At 51.5% G+C, this 15,751-nt stretch overlaps 1 protein-coding gene across 4 annotated transcripts in view; it reads left to right on the top strand.

Moving 5' to 3' along the window:
- Window positions 1–15,751, top strand: part of SCAPER (S-phase cyclin A associated protein in the ER) — a 160,606-nt gene that overhangs the window by 101,388 nt on the left and 43,467 nt on the right. For all 4 annotated transcript variants that reach the window (XM_084869028.1, XM_084869027.1, XM_084869026.1 and 1 more), the window contains exons 24-25: window positions 9,493–9,608; window positions 14,261–14,384. In XM_084869028.1, the coding sequence (XP_084725154.1) occupies window positions 9,493–9,608; window positions 14,261–14,384 (240 nt within the window). The remainder of the gene's footprint in view (window positions 1–9,492; window positions 9,609–14,260; window positions 14,385–15,751) is intronic.

Below are 15,751 nucleotides of genomic sequence, written 5' to 3'. Positions count from 1 at the left end.
AGAGGCGTGAATTGATATCCTGGGGAAACCTCAGAAGATCAAAGAGAAGAAAGTGTTTAAGGGTAGAGACAGATGATCTACAAAGTTCCGTTAGACCCGTAGCAGACTTCTTGTCAGGAGTAAGAGGTGTCCAGGAGGACAGAGCACGGTCTCCAGGACATGTGACATTGACCAGGAATTGTGTGCCCAGTGAAACGTGAGTCAAGAGTTCAGGCAGGACGAAGCCGGTGTGGCTCAGTGGATAGAGCGTCGGCCTGCGGACTGAAAGGTTCGATTTCGGTCAAGGCCATGTACTTTGGTTGCGGGCACATCCCCAGTGGGGGGTGTGCAGGAGACAGCTGGTCGATGTTCCTCTCTCATCGATGTTTCTAACTCTATCCCTCTCCCTTCCTCTCTGTAAAAAGTCAATAAAATATATATTATTAAAAAAAAAAGTTCAGGCAGAATGAAAACGTTTTCAGACATTCAGAGAAAGAGAAGTAGGGCCCAACAGGCCCTCACGAAAGATCTATGGGAAGCCGAAACCGGTGTGGCTCAGTGGATAGAGTGCCGGCCTGCAGACTGAAGGGTCCCGGGCTTGATTCCAGTCAGGGGCATGTACCTTGGTTGCGGGCACATCCCTAGTGGGAGGTGTACAGGAGACAGCTGATCGATGATTCTCTCTTATCGATGTTTCTAGCTCTCTATCCCTCTCTCTTCCTCAGTGTAAAAAATCAATCAATAAAATATATTTTTTTTAAAAGAAAAAAGATCAATAGGAAGACATTCGGCAGCAAGAAGGAAGTAGTCCAGCAAACGGGCTGGACAGGAAGCGTGGTGAGCCTAGGAATTATAAATGTGCATCCGTTTGTGTCATTACCCACTGGCAGTGCTGAAAACAACTATTTTATTTTATCTTTTGAAAAAGGGAAAAGGAAGAAAAACTAACCCTGTAGTTCATGATAAACTAGGAGGAGGGTACATAAATGGGGTTAAAACAGACTGAGGGACGTAGGCTGTGAATGGTAAGCTATCCTTTGGGAAAGAAGAATTTCCGTTAGGTGGCTATTCCTGTGAATGGACATTACAATACAGGAATAGTGTCCTCTATTAGGACAGTTTGTATTCCAGATGAAGGATTCAAAATCAGATAAATCACACATCAGGCCAACGATGTCCTAAAGCAGTTGATCAATGTTTCTCTCTCATTTATGTTTCTCACTCTCTATCCCTCTCCCTTCCTCTCTGTAAAAAAAATCAATAAAATATATTTAAAAAAATAAATTATAAAAAAGTAAGTGCATAGCAGTTTCTCCTCCTCTGTGCCCACACCCCTGGGCACCTCCCACGAGTCCTCTGTCTTCTGAGCACAGACCCACCTCCGTGCTCCCATGGGCGATGCCCACCACGTTTATGGCATGAGGAGGGAATGAGTCCTGAGGAGTGTCATTATCTTTGGAATTCGGGTCCCAAGGGGTTGTTTACATTGCACATTTTCTGAAGTACATAAATTTGGGGTTTGTTGACTACTTGTTGGCTCTGTATCAGAGTTCAATAAAGGGCCATCAGTGATGTCCTGGACCAGAGACACCCAGTACTTGCTGGTCTGCATCTTGGAAATAAATGTGCTTTTACCATCCATTTCTCTGTACCGTCCAGGTTTTCACAACTTACTATAACTTTATATGCTTATATGAGCTCCAAATTTCATAATTTGAAAATATCATTTTACTTCTAAGTATAAAACTTAAAAATAAGTATTATTTGGAGAGCAACAATTTCTTTCTTGACAGGATTTAAATCTGCAGTCTTTTGAATGGTTCACTACCAGAGATTCATGGGTGGTTGTGTGGTGATTAAAGGGAGCTCTCTCGCCAAAACCGGTTTGGCTCAGTGGATTAAGCGTCAATCTGTGGACTGAAGGGTCCCAGGTTCGATTCCGGTCAAGGGCATGTACCTTGGTTGTGGGCACATCCCCAGTGGGAGGTGTGCAGGAGGCAGCTGATCAATGTTTCTAACTCTCTATCTCTCTTCCTCTCTGTGAAAAATCAATAATATACATTTTTTTAAAGAGAGAGAGAGAGAGAGAGAGAGAGCTCTCTACGGGTTGGAATATGGAGCCTCTCTCTCGTAGTTTGGAGTATGCGTATTTAATTCATACTTCTTGACTTAAGGTTTTGGGGTGTTTTTTTTTGTCGATTTAGACAATTATAAGAAAATTAGGTGAGTCACAAAGCGTTCGTCCTTTTTTCAGAACAGAAAAGCCTGTGTGAATGACAGGTTATGTTACTCGCTAACAGGCCGTTTTGATGGATAGAAATACTATGCAAATCACCTGTCAGAAAGACATGAAATGATCTTTTTATCCGTGTGATTTACACTGAACTCTGGCTGGCACGCGGCGTTTTTGGAATTAAAATCTCTGTAGACAAGCAGTAAACTGTGTAATGTCCGGGTGAAGAATACATGAGCAGCCTTCAGTCGGGCAGACTCCTGTCGGGGGCACATTGGGCAGCTTTGTCCACTCCATAGAGGGCTTATCGATTTATCTGCTGTCTTTTTATCAAGTGACAGAGAGACAGGTCTTAAAGATGCATTTGTCCGAATCAAACAGGAAATTCGGTAGATTCCGGACGAGTCCGCGCAGCTCTCTGAGATCTTTATATTGTGGGTTGTTCACGTGACGCCTGAGGTGGAGCTGTGCAGGGTTAGGTCCTCTTACCACTTTGATTTAGCACATAATAAAAGTTACTCTGATCCGTTGTTTAACTCGGATCGATAAACAGTTTTCGAGCTCCTTTGTGATTAGAGCACGCACCAGTGAGAACTGAGAAGTAGGAAATAGCCTTTTTTTTTTTTTTCCTTCTTTTTTTAAAAAATATATATTTTATTTATTTTTCACAGAGAGCAAGAGAGAGGGACAGAGAGTTATAAACACTGATGAGAGAGAATCATCCATCAGCTGCCTCTTGCACACCTCCTACTGGGGATGTGCCCGCAACCAAGGTCCATGCCCTTGACCGGAATCGAACCCGGGACCCCTCAGTCCGTAGGCCGACGCTGTATCCCCTGAGCCAAACCGGCTTCGGTGAAATAGCCTTACTTTCTCTGAGTTAGTAATCCATCCACATTTGTGGGCGGAAACTAACTATACCACCCGGGAAGGCTAGGCCGGAAACTGTGCGGGTGTGTACCTGTCTGTGCCACCTGCCCCAGCACCTGCCGCGGCATCATGGCGGCTCGATGCTGGTTGCTGAGTGATGAGTGGGAGTGGCAGCGCCGTGGGCAGAGGCAGCATGTGCTAAAGGACTCGGTCATTACCGGCTGGCACAGCATCGGTCAGGAAGACAGCTGCTGCTCCAGATGTTTTCACACAGAAGAATTTAAAACCAGGATCTATGGACAGGGTGGAGAAGCACAGAGAAGGAGCAATGGCATCCAGAGGGTGTTCCGTTCCTCTCAGCCCCCACGCCGGCACTGAGGAGCAGGGAGGGGAGGTGCCCCCAGCACCTGGGGCCACTGGCAGTGCTGGCTCTGCCGCCACAGTCCCAGAGAAGGTTTCTGAGCCGTTACTGCACCCATGCGCGTCCGTGTGCACCAGACACTGAACTGTACGTCCCGGTGTGACGGCCATGGGGTGGGGCGATCTGTGCACATGTGGTTCTCCTGGCAGCTGTGTGTGTCCGTGTGCACCAGACACTGAACTGTATGTCCCGGTGTCACAGCCACAGGGCGGAGCGATCTGTGCACATGTGGTTCTCCTGGCAGCTGTGTGTGTCCGTGTGCACCAGACACTGAACTGTACGTCCCGGTGTGACGGTCACAGGGCGGAGTGATCGTACAGATGTGGTTCTCCTGGCAGCTGTGCCTTTTGGTCCTTCCCATGGTTAGGGTCTGTGCTCTCTGGCTTATTCCTTTGCAGGCTTGGAGGAGTTCTTATTGGGACTGAAACATGCCCTTATTAATCCAACAAAAGTACCTCCTCAGTCAGTGCCAGGCAGTATTTTAGATACTAGGACTGTAAAGTAATTTTTAAATTGCAGCTTGTAAGATCCATATATATCTCCTGTACACTCACACCACGTAAATATATTCAGAACGTGTACATGGTGTTTAGAGAAGTTTGACTTAACAGTTTTGACCTGCCGGGTTACCTTGAAATCTTACTATTCTTCCTATAAAGTATTTTTTAAAATAAGAATAATGCAAAGCCCACTGGCTGTCAGGCAGTGCCACTCACAGCCATCCAGATGGGATAACTACCGTATTTCTTTCTTTCTTTCTTTCTTTTTTTTAATTGATTTTTTTACAGAGAGGAAGAGAGAGGGATAGAGAGCTAGAAACATCGATGAGAGAGAAACATCAACCAGCTGCCGCTTGCTCACCCCCTACTGGGGATGTGCCCACAACCAAGGTACATGCCCTTGACCGGAATCGAACCTGGGACCTTTCAGTCTGCAGACCGACGCTCTAGCTGCTAAAGTCTAGCCCCTGAGCCACACCGGTTTCGGCTGGCAAAGGCTCTGCACTTGGCCTTCGCATCTGTGGCCTCTCCTCCTGGGCTCATCCCCTCCAGGGCTGGACGTTCCCAGACACCCAGTGTTTCTAAGCCTTTCTCGCTGCGCACTTATGGGTTTTCTCCCCTTTAAAGAGAATTTCTGATGTTACAACTCCCAGGAGGTAGAATGCACTTTTATTCTTTGATTCAGCAACTGCTTACTGAGCACCTGGTGTTTGCTATGTGAGTGGACTCCCAGCTGTCAGAGAGCTCACACCGTGCACTTCGCAAACCAGCCTGGAGAATCAGAAAGGCCTGGGCTCCGCAGGGAGGGAGCAGCGCAGGGAGGGGAGCTTCTGAGCTGGGGCCCTTGTCTCTTCGGGATCTGTCCGTGGTGCTGGCGTTTGGCCCCAGCATGTCCTCCTGGGTCTCCTGGTCCGAGTTTATTTGCTGCCCAACTTGAATCATGCAGAAACCAGGAGGAGAGGGCACTGCTGTGTGTGACCCTCAGGTCTGCGTATCCATAGCCAGCGAGTGGGGGGAGGGGGAGAGTGAAGAAGCTGAAGGAACCCTCTGTGTTGCACTCACTGTGTCCTGAACAGCTGTCACAGGCCCCACTTCCTCCGCGCACACGTCTCCTCGTACACCCCTCAGTGTGTATTCGTCTCCTCACACACTGCATCCATCCCGCTCTCAGCTCTAAGTCAGGGGAAATCACTTGGTCTGGCCCTGCCAAGGCATTAGGGGTGAGTTCATTAAAGGTTTGACCAAATACAGCAGGCTGATTTCTAAGATGAACATTGTGTATGGCCCAAGAATGATGTCATAAATACCCAGAGGGCCCTGGGCAGAGAAGAGGTGTGTGTGTCTCCTCCCCACCACCCCCCCCCCTCAATGCTGAGTGCTGGCTGGCCACCGCAGGGCAACTTCGTGAAGCCTGAGGATGGCGGACATCAGAATCCGTCCGCTGTGCTTCTGCCGTGCTAACTCCACCCGGGCCTGGGCCGCCGGCCCGAACAGCTTAGAGAGGAGCAGCGAGCACGGAGGCCTTGTGTCCTCACCCCTCCTCTCTGCCTCCCCTCCTCCCTGCCTCCCCTCCTCCCTGCCTCCCGTCCTCCCTGCCTCCCCTCCTCCCTGCCTCCCCTCCTCCCTGCCTCCCCTTCTCCCTGCCTTCTGTCCTCCCTGCCTCCCCTCCTCTCTGGCTTCCCTCCTCCTGCCTCCCCTCCTCCCTGCCTCCCCTCCTCCTTGCCTTCTGTCCTCCCTGCCTCCCCTTTTCCCTGCCTGACTTCCTCCCTGCCTCCCCTCCTCCCTGCCTCCCCTCCTCCCTGCCTTCTGTCCTCCCTGCCTGCCCTCCTCCCTGCCTGCCCTCCTCCCTGCCTCCCCTCTTCCCCTGCCTTCCCTCCTCCCTGCCTGCCCTCCTCCCTGCCTCCCCTCCTCCCTGCCTCCCCTCTTCCCTGCCTGCCCTCCTCCCTGCCTGCCCTCCTCCCTGCCTCTCCTCCTCCCTGCCTCCCCTCGGGCCAGAAGGGGGAGGGGGGCGACACGGACCTGCCAAAGGCCTGGTTCCGATGAGCACTGGAGGGCAGTGCTCTGCTCTGGAGAAAGCCTCTCCGGCCCCCTCGCCCCCGCCCCACTCCTGTGCCCACAGTTTGTGGTGTCCTGTGGTGTCTCTGACCCCAGAAGCCGATCCTTTCGAGTGCCCCCTGAAGGCGGGGCTGGACTGGTGTGGGCTGCGGGGACAGAGGAGGACCTGGGAGGGGACCCAGCGGCAGGACAGCCCTCGTGCGCTTGGTCTCTTCGCTCACAGCAGGGCGGACAGTAGACTGTGAGGTGACGTCCTGTGGTGTCGGGGTTTCCCGTGTGGGAAAAGCCAACCATAACACTGTTCACCCTGGACCTCCTGTCTTCCTTCTGGACTTGGGGGTTTGCTGAAACCGACGTGACGATCTCTAAGCAGGTGCCACGGACGCTCAGAGCGGAGCCCGCCGCCCGGCTGAGGAGCAGGCACCTTCCCCCCTGCACTGCCAGCGGGCTGGGGCCTCCGCCCTTCTCACAGAGCGCCCGCTCCTGTCTGCAGGGCCGTCGGGTACAAAGGCCCCCGGCCTCTGGGCCACCAGAGGAGCCGCCGCCTCCTGATGGCAGAGGTGGTGGCAGTCCCTCTAATTGGTAACCCAGTGGGTGCCCAGGATGGCAGCTGAGAGGGAGCTGGCACTCTGAGCTGGCCTGGGCTCAGCTGGTCATGGAGGGAGCTGCTAACCGGTCAGTGTCAGCGCCAGTGCCAGTCTCACCGTGTGTGTGTGTGTGTGTGTGTGTGTGTGTGTGTGTGTGTAAGGCAGTGTCTGTTCTGCCAGGTGCCCAGGTGCTCTCCTCGCTCGAATAGAACAGGAATGAGGAAGCCCTGCGGAGGCTCCGGTGTCCATGAGGCCGAGTGCTGGGGAACGGGCAGAGGAGGAAGGAGGGTCGCCGTCCAGGTGGGACCTTTCCGTGCAGGGAGCAGGCCGCACGGGGCCGCCGGTGCAGCCTGAGCTCGCCCTCCCGGAGAGGGGCCCCCAGGAGCGTGGGGGCTTCCAGGGCGGGGCGGGCGCCAGGACGGGCATCTCATCCAGGGGCCTGGCTGGCTGAGGGGTCAGCGAGGCGTCGTGAGAGGCGGCCTGTGAGTCGGGTCCCGCAGGACGGAGGGTGTTTGAACGTGGCCCGCTGAGAAGGCTGAGGAGGGGCAGTTTGGGGGAGAGAATAATACGGTTAAGCATTACTGGTGTACTTCACTTGCTTTTTTTCTAGCCCCCCTCGCAGGAGGGGCCGAGCACAAGGCGATGCATTGAGGAGCACCCTGGCTCCTGGGGCGGAGGGCAGCGGGGAGAGCAGGGGGTGGGAGAGAGAGCAGGGGGTGGGCCGGCCGCAGCTCGCCGTCCAGCCCACCTGCTTCCCCTCTCTGCCCTGAGGTGGGGGCGCCGCAGCGGGGAGAGACTGTACCCCCTCTGCGGACAGGTCTCCCCACTCGTCGGCCTCCCCTCACAGGACATTCGCTGAGAAATCGTCACTTGTTGAGTCCCGGCCGTTCTGTTGGGCTGAGGTGGGGACGGCGCAGTGTTTCCGTCTGGCATCCCTCACCCCGCGCCCCCCACTCCCACAACCCCCACCCCAGGGCGCCCTCGGCTGCAGGGCAGGCGATGTGTGAGGTTTCAGTCTACAGTCCATTTTGCTATTTGCTTTATTTCTTTGCAAAGCTGCAAATGTGAAGTCCCAGGGTTTTCAGTAGCGCATTAGGAAAAAATCTGGCTCCGAGCGGCCTTCATCTCCCGGGATGGCTGGTTCTTTTCCTGCTCCGTGTCTTGGCGAGCCTGAGCCTTACGTTCTCAAGAGGTCACGTCCATGTTGCTGGAGCCGCATGAAAGCTCCGAGGTTTGTTTTGTTTTGTTTTGGAGGCGAGATGTATACACTGAGCGTCTGCTTTCACTCAGCCCCCCCCCCCCCCCCATGCGGACCGGCCACGCTCCCTGTGGGAAAGGCAGGAGGGCGGTGGCTCGGGTATAAAGCCTTCCCCCTCGACGGCTCCCTGCTCAGCTCGAGGCTCCTAAGGAGGCTCTTGGTGAGCATGTCCTTCCTTCATCTGGAAAAGCCGAGTTGCATCCTCTGGGCATGACACTCAGTTCCAGTGAGAAACTCTAGTGCGAGGCCTGGGCCACGGGGGAGGAGGAGCTGCCTGGGTCTCCAGGTTGAAATCTGTGGCCGTTTAGGTCCCCCCACCACGTGGAGAGAGAGCTGGCCCCGCGGCCTGGCTTTGGTGAGGAAGCCCACGGCCTGGGCGCAGCGGGACACGGGGATGAACAGAGGGCGATCCCTCCAGGAGGAGAGGGACCTGGGACAGAGGCCGAGAGCGGCCACGTGGCTCTGCTCGGCCTCGGGGTGCCACCTCCTCTCCCTATGAGAACACGGGACCTGCTGGAGCAGCGTCCTTTTAACTTGGTCACTTCTGTAAAGACTTCATCCTCAAACCCCCGTGCGTTCCGAGGGACCAGGAGCTGGGACTCAGCGGTGTGGGAAGGGATTCCGCCCATAGCAGGCCGCTGTCCTCCTGGTGCGTGTGTGATGCAGGCTCCGCGCGGTCTCAGGAACCCTCTCCTGCTGACGCCGAGAACTTGGAGGGGCTTCTTCCCACCGGCACTGTGAACCATTCAGAAAACACACAGAAATAATCAGAGGTTTCCTTCAAAAGTGGTTTAATACGCTTCCTAACATGGCTGAAGTGGGGGGAAAAAAGAGAGAGAGAGAGGGAGAAGGTATAGCTAAATGGTTAGATATTAGATTATATTACTCAGGAAATCCCTGTGGAAGTCAGCTTGCCTTGTTGGGGGTAATGACTGTTCCAAAATGACCTGCCTTTTCCAGGAAAGATGACAATTCCTGTATGAAGTGGTTTCCGCTCCACGTGGAGCCTCCCTGTCCGTCCTTCTTAGCTGACCGCAGCCTCGGCTCTGGGTGCAGCGGGGACGTGAAGGAACCCACGTCAGGAACCCCACTGACTGTCCCTCGTGCTCCCGGAGCGCGTGCCCGTCCCTTCAGGCCTCCTCACGGTGCCGTCACCTTGTCACAGGCGTTGGGTGTGCTCTCGCCCGCTGCCCCTCAGCTGCGAGGCTTTGTGCTCACACTTTTAAAAAAATATATATTTTTTATTGATTTTTTTTTTACAGAGGAAGGGAGAGGGATAGAGAGTTAGAAACATCGATGAGAGAGAAACATCCATCAGCTGCCTCCTGCACACCTCCTACTGGGGATGTGCCCGCAACCAAGGTCCATGCCCTTGATGGGAATCAAACCCGGGAACTTTCAGTCTGCAGGCCGACGCTCTATCCACTGAGCCACACTGGCCTCGGCTGTGCTTACGCTTTTGACCTGCGCTCCCCCTCAGCCTCGGGTGAACACTGCAGGATAGCTGAACCGGCAGAACGTGTCCCACTCACGTGGTCATCATCTCGTGCATGGGAAGTGAGCTCATCTCTGTCTGTATTCTCGTCTAGAATGTGGCCGATCAGATTGCATTTCAAGCCGCCGGCGGATTAACAGCCCTCGAACACATTCTGCAAGGAGTGCTCCCCGCCGCCAACGTGAACACGGTTTCCCGAATCCCTGCTAAGTGAGTACAGCCTTCCACTCTGCCTCCCACACCCCATTGGTGAGTCCCTTCTGCCCCGCGGTTCCCGTGGGGGAGACCACAGGCACGGGAGGGTGTTCCGACTTGGGGTAAGGTGACCAGATTTTAACATTGGTAAAGCGGGACACCATTGACGGGGGGGTGGGGGGGGGCGGGGAAGGGAGAGTTGATTAAAAATTTGGTCTATATGGAGCAACAAAAATTTTTATAGAACGCAAAAAACAGTATTGTAATATGTTTTTTTAAATTTCAACATAAGTACAATTTACAAATATAATTTTAAAAATTACATATAGTGTTATTTTATTCTTTGGCATATTTCTCATTTGAGTGAATTTTTTTTTTTAATATATTTTATTGATTTTGTACAGAGAGGAAGGGAGAGAGATAGCAAGTTAGAAACATCGATGAGAGAGAGTCATCGATCAGCTGCCTCTTGCACACCCCCTACTGGGGATGTGCCCGCAACCAAGGTACATGCCCTTGACCGGAATCGAACCCGGGACCCTTCGGTCCCCAAGCCGACGCTCTATCCACTGAGCCAAACCTGTCTTGGCATGAGTGAATTTTTTTTAGTAGACTGCTGTCGTCGTTTAAAAGGTCATGAAATTTTTCACAAGAATTTGTTAAATTATATTTCACACATAAAATGGCTTTCAAAGTCTCAACACTTAATTGTAACGTAAGTCGTGTCACTTTTAAGGCCGGCGCTAGACTTTTTGCCGCCACTATAAAAAATAAATAATACGAGTACTGTCTGCTAAATTCAAGAAAATTTATGTATTTATGAAATAAATAAATACATTACTCACCTAAATTATCTGAATAGCTGATTTGTAACGACATCACTTGTTTAGCTTACTAGCACACAGTACGATGTGTATCGTCTGAGAGACGGTTACAAAATGTTTTCGTTGTTGCGAACTTCCATAAGCAGTTCTCGATAATCCGTTCTCAACAATTATTTGTTATTATTAAAGTTTAACATTATAAAATTAACAAAAATAATATAAAACTCATATCCTGGCTAAATAGCCACATGGCCACCGAAAACCGTATATTCCCTTCCCGCTCTCCCGCCGTTCCCTAGCTTGTGGTGCATTCTTTCCAAACATCGGGACTTTTTTAAAACACCTTGGGACGCGGGACAAGTTGTTAAAAATCGGGACCTCTGGTCACCTTACCTTAGGGGAGAAGCAGAGAGGCTTGCCTTCTCTGCGGAGTGCAGATGGAGCCTGGAGCCTACAACGGGAATCTCTGGGTCTGCCACCTGCTAGCCCTCCATCAAGAAGAATTGATAAGCTCTGGGCAGCTGTAACTGCTCACAGAAATGGAGCCAAAGTGAGGAGCAGTGAGAGAAGGCTAGCTCCCCACACTGCTTACTGAGCGAGGTGTGAGCACGTTAGCGAAGCCAGAGGGAGGCAGGCCACGGCCTCACCCCCAGGAAGACCGTCGGAGGCCAGGCTGCTGGCATCCAGGTGGCTCCGACAGTCACTCGGACCCGGGTGCAGTTGGGTCTTTAATAAGGTGACCAGCCGTCTCGCTTTTGGCGGGACAGTCCCGATTTAAAAAAAACCAAAAAAAAAAGTCACGGGACAAATTGTTAAAAATCAGGACTGTCCCGTCAAAAGTGGGACGGCTGGTCATCTTAGTCTTTAACTGCAAAGTGCTCTGGGCCCTCTGGTTCCTGTACAGCGGGGAGCTGGAGTCTACACCCTCTGCCCCCCACACCCCTGGGTCCCTGGGAGCTGGGTCTCAGAAGCTGGCATTCCTGAGTGGCAGCACGCACGACTTATGGGCATTGACAGATTTCAGTGAGAAGTTTCCATACTTATTTATATCACTGAGAAAACTTTTTTTTTTTTTAATATATTTTATTGATTTCTTAGAGAGGAAGGTAGAGAGTTAGAAACATCGATGAAAGAGAGTCATCGATCAGCTGCCTCTTGCACCACCCCTACTGGGGATGTGCCCGCAACCAAGGTCCATGCCCTTAACCGGAATCGAACCCGGGACCTTTCAGTCCGCAGGCAGACGCTCTATCCACTGAGCCAAACCAGTCTCGGCTGAGAAAACTTTTGAATATTTAGTTAGCCCAACAGAAGTGTCCATGGGATAAAACGAAACAAAAAATTCCCAAAACATGTTATCTTTTTTTTTGAGGGACATTTTGGTAAAATAGAAATAGCACCAGCTCTAGCGTCAGACCAAGCTGGGCTCCGGTTCCCACTGGGAGGCTGTGGGCGGGGGTCCCCTCCCGTGGGCACACGGCTGGTTGTGCCCCTGGCATTCAGCTTGCTGTGAGTCCTTGTGAACTGTGACGTGCTCTAGAGAGGATAGCGATAGCCGAAACCGGTGTGGCTCAATGGATAGAGCGTCGGCCTGCGGACTGAAGGGTCCCGGGTTCGATTCCGGTCAAGGGCATGATCCTTGGTTGCGGGCACATCCCCTGTGGAGGGTGTGCAAGAGGCAGCTGATCGATGACTCTCATCAATGTTTCTAACTCTCTATTTCTCTCGCTCCCTGTAAAAAAATCAATAAAATATATTTTTTTAAAAAGACTGTTTGCCAACCAATTAGCCATAGTGAGTGATAGATGCTCTGCCCATTTGGCTTATTGCGGCGTTTGGTTCACGTCTCGGAAGGCCGCACGGAGATGGTCACAGGTGACAGCTGCGGCACCACTAACGTGATTAAAGCGAAGAAACGCTTCGTGTCGCCTTTAACCTGCGGGTCAGCGCTGCGAGCCCCCAGGGCTCCCCCGGAGCGGGCGAGCCCATGCGGCTCACATGTACGCGTCAGGGCCTGCCTGACACCGTGCGAAGGCCGTGACTGCCTCGTCCTGCGACAAAGCAGAGGTCATTGCTAGTTTCGGAGCAATGTTTTCACTTTATGCTCCCCTGCATTTTTAAGTCCGTTATTGTAATCTCTGAAACATAGCATTTCAAGGGGAGGTTAATTTTAGGAAGTGCAGGAAGGCTAATGAGGCTGGTGCTTAGAATATACAGGGTTTTCTTTTCTTTCTTTCTTTTTTTTCTTTTTTAAAAAAATATATTTTATTAATTTTTTACAGAGAGGAAGGGAGAGGGATAGAGAGTTAGAAACATCTATGAGAGAGAAACACCCATCAGCTGCCTCCTGCACACCCCCCACTATGGATGTGCCTGTCACCAAGGTATGTGCCCACAACCAAGGTACGTGCCCTTGACGGGAATCGAACCCGGGACCTTTCAGTCCGCAAGCTGACGCTCTATCCACTGAGCCAAACCAGTTTCGGTTCAATAATGTTCTTAATGTGGGGAATCAGGTTAGGGCTCGACCTCATGCCAAAGTAGATTCTAAAGGATTTGATAGTGAATTATGAAACCATAAAATGATCACACGTGGTGGTAAAATTTAAGAAAAAATAAATACAAATGGCTGGCTACAGACGTATCATAATGAAGAAGTTTTGAAAGGACAAAGGGAAGGGAAAGAAAAAATGAAATTCTAAAGAAAAAATTTGTGTAGCTTTCATGCATAAAAATACCTGGAAAATGACATAAGCAAAATGACAGGCATTCGGTAAACTGGAGGAAATATTCCGAACATGTATGAACCCTTTGTTATAGTTATAAGGAGGGAATTCTCATAAATCATTAAGAAAAAGATCAAGCCAAAACCTGTTTGGCTCAGTGGTAGAGCGTCGGTCTGTGGACTGAAAGGTCCCAGGTTCTATTCCGGTCAAGGGCATGTACCTTGGTTGCGGGCACATCCCCTGTGGGGGGTGTGCAGGAAGCAGCTGGTCAATGTTTCTCTCTCATCGACGTTTCTAGCTCTCTTATCTCTCTCCCTTCCTCTCTGTAAATCAATAAAATATCAATATATATTTTTTTAAAAAAGAAAAAGATCAAAACCTCCAATAAAAATTTTAAATAGAGCTTCAGCAGGTCCTTTTTCTGGGTGTGACTCAAAGACACTCAGATCCCAGACTTCCCAGGCGTTACCTGACCTCAGGTTATGAGGATTGTTAAGACACTATTCTAAGGTGACCAGACGTCCCGCTTTTGGCGGGACAGTCCCGATTTTTAACAATTTGTCCCGCATCCAGTGGTGTTTTAAAAAAGTCCCGCTTTTAAAAATTGGGACTGTCCTGCCAAAAGCGGGACGTCTGGTCACCTTACACTAGGGGTGTCGAACTCAATAAGAGAAGGGGCCAAAATCTAAAATCCAGCCTAAATCGCGGGCCGAATGGTTTACTGAACAGTCATAAATTGACAATGTCATAAACTGACAGCGGAGTGCAGTGATGACAGCGCGGTGCGGGCCACATTGCAAGGCCTGGCGGGCTGGATTTGGCCCGCAGGCCTTGTGTTTGACACATGTGCATTACACTGTTCACACACACGGGTGGCGTGTTCCGTTGTCTCCTGTGGGTAAGGGATCGGTCAGGCCTGTGGTAGGTGCCAATGAACACCAGGCTTCGGGCGTAAGTTGCAGCCTTTCACACGTGGTGGGGGGCTCGCCCCTATACTTGGTTGTTTCCAGAGAATTCCGTTCCGTGCCTGTGGCTTTGTACCATTCGTTTTATGTGTTTTAATCGTTGAGAGAAGTGCCGCTGAGGTTTCACGCGAGGTGTGTTCCCTTCCCGGTAGGTCTCTCTGCAACGCAATCAACGTTTACTGCCTCACCTGCAGCAACTGCCCGGAAAACTGCGCCGACGTGCTTTATAGCAACAAGATCACCTTCCTGATGGACCTCCTGACACACCAGCTGACGGTACGTCACGCGGCCGCTGTGGGTTAGAAGTGGTTAAAGTTTGAGAGGATGCATTCCCTCGGAGAAAAGGAAAGGAATTCGCTCACTCTCCAGAGGAGAAACAGAGCAGAGGTGCCTGGGAGAGTGAAACGGGGGCCAGCAGAGAAGCCGTTGTTTGAAAGTCTCCTGGTGGATTCCCCTCAGCTCGCCGGGAGTGATAGTATTCTTGCAACACTTGCCAAGACATATGTTTACTGGTTAGACGGGGGCTCTGGAGCACGCTGGCCTCAAAGCCAAACTTGTGAAGCCCCAGGATAAGGTGACTGGACGTCCCGCTTTTGGCGGGACAGTCCCGATTTTTAGCAATGAGTTCCTCAGGACGCAGGACACATTGTTAAAAATCGGGACTGTCCCGCCAAAAGCGGGATGTCCAGTCACCTTACCCCAAGAGTGAGTGCAGGGAAGGGAGAGAGCAGGGAGGGCCTCCAGCCTCTCGCCAGCTCAGTCCGAAGGGTCCGTGTGCAAAGGAATATTTGACGGCCCTTCACTTTTATTTTCTGAAGCAAGAAATGCCTCTGTCAGTTTTACTGTTGACATGGGAACAAGCAGCCGATTGTAACCGTAAGTTGTGACTCCAGTTCACAGATGTGGAAACAGGTAAGCCCGGTGTGCTGGTCCAAGGTTTATGTCTCCAGAACACAGCCCGGGTCAGAAATTTCCTGGGGAGGTTTCTGAGTCCCTGAGGTCCCAGCACACGTGGCGCTCCCGCTGAGTTACAGCAGGCGATGTATTTATTCCTCAGGACCGGCGGGCTGGCTCAGCACGCAGTTGTAAGAGCTCTTTCCAAGCGGCGTGTCTTTCGCTCTCCTTCCTCCCCGTCTGGTTAATCTCTGCACATTCTGCAGGCCTGCCCGGAACACAATGGCCCCTTCTTCCTGAAACCTTCCCCACCTGACTGCCTTCCCCAGGCCCAGCCTCGGCTTCCTTACATACGCCTCAGCTTACGTCTTCCGTAGAATTAATCATGTTGTGGGGTCGGACCCTGGGTTCAAAATAAGACCACCGGAGGCTGATAATTTATTTTAAAAAGCAAACAAGAATTTATTGAACTGGCCAGGGCAGCCACAAGAGTACCACACGCAGGCGGATTCTACACGACTGCCCCACTTTAGGGCATTTTTAAAGGTTCTGAGAAGGAAAACCCCCATTCCGCAACAAACTGTTGTTTAGAATTTTCTGCTGTTCTTCCTAGATAAAATGTTGCTTTCTAGTTTGCTTTAGCGGCCCGTTTGAAGAATGATGAAGATAAACGTAGCTGTCAGACCTTGCAGGCCAGAGACCAGATATGTACACAATCTCAATACCATGCCAGGTGCATTTTTTTTTAA

Source organism: Pipistrellus hanaki, assembly GCF_964339955.1.
Source record: "Pipistrellus hanaki genome assembly, chromosome: 21".
In the NCBI taxonomy this organism is placed as follows: Eukaryota; Metazoa; Chordata; class Mammalia; order Chiroptera; family Vespertilionidae; genus Pipistrellus; species Pipistrellus hanaki.
The sequence above is the reverse complement of the archived record's forward strand: the minus strand, read 5'-3'. Positions and strand labels throughout refer to the sequence as shown.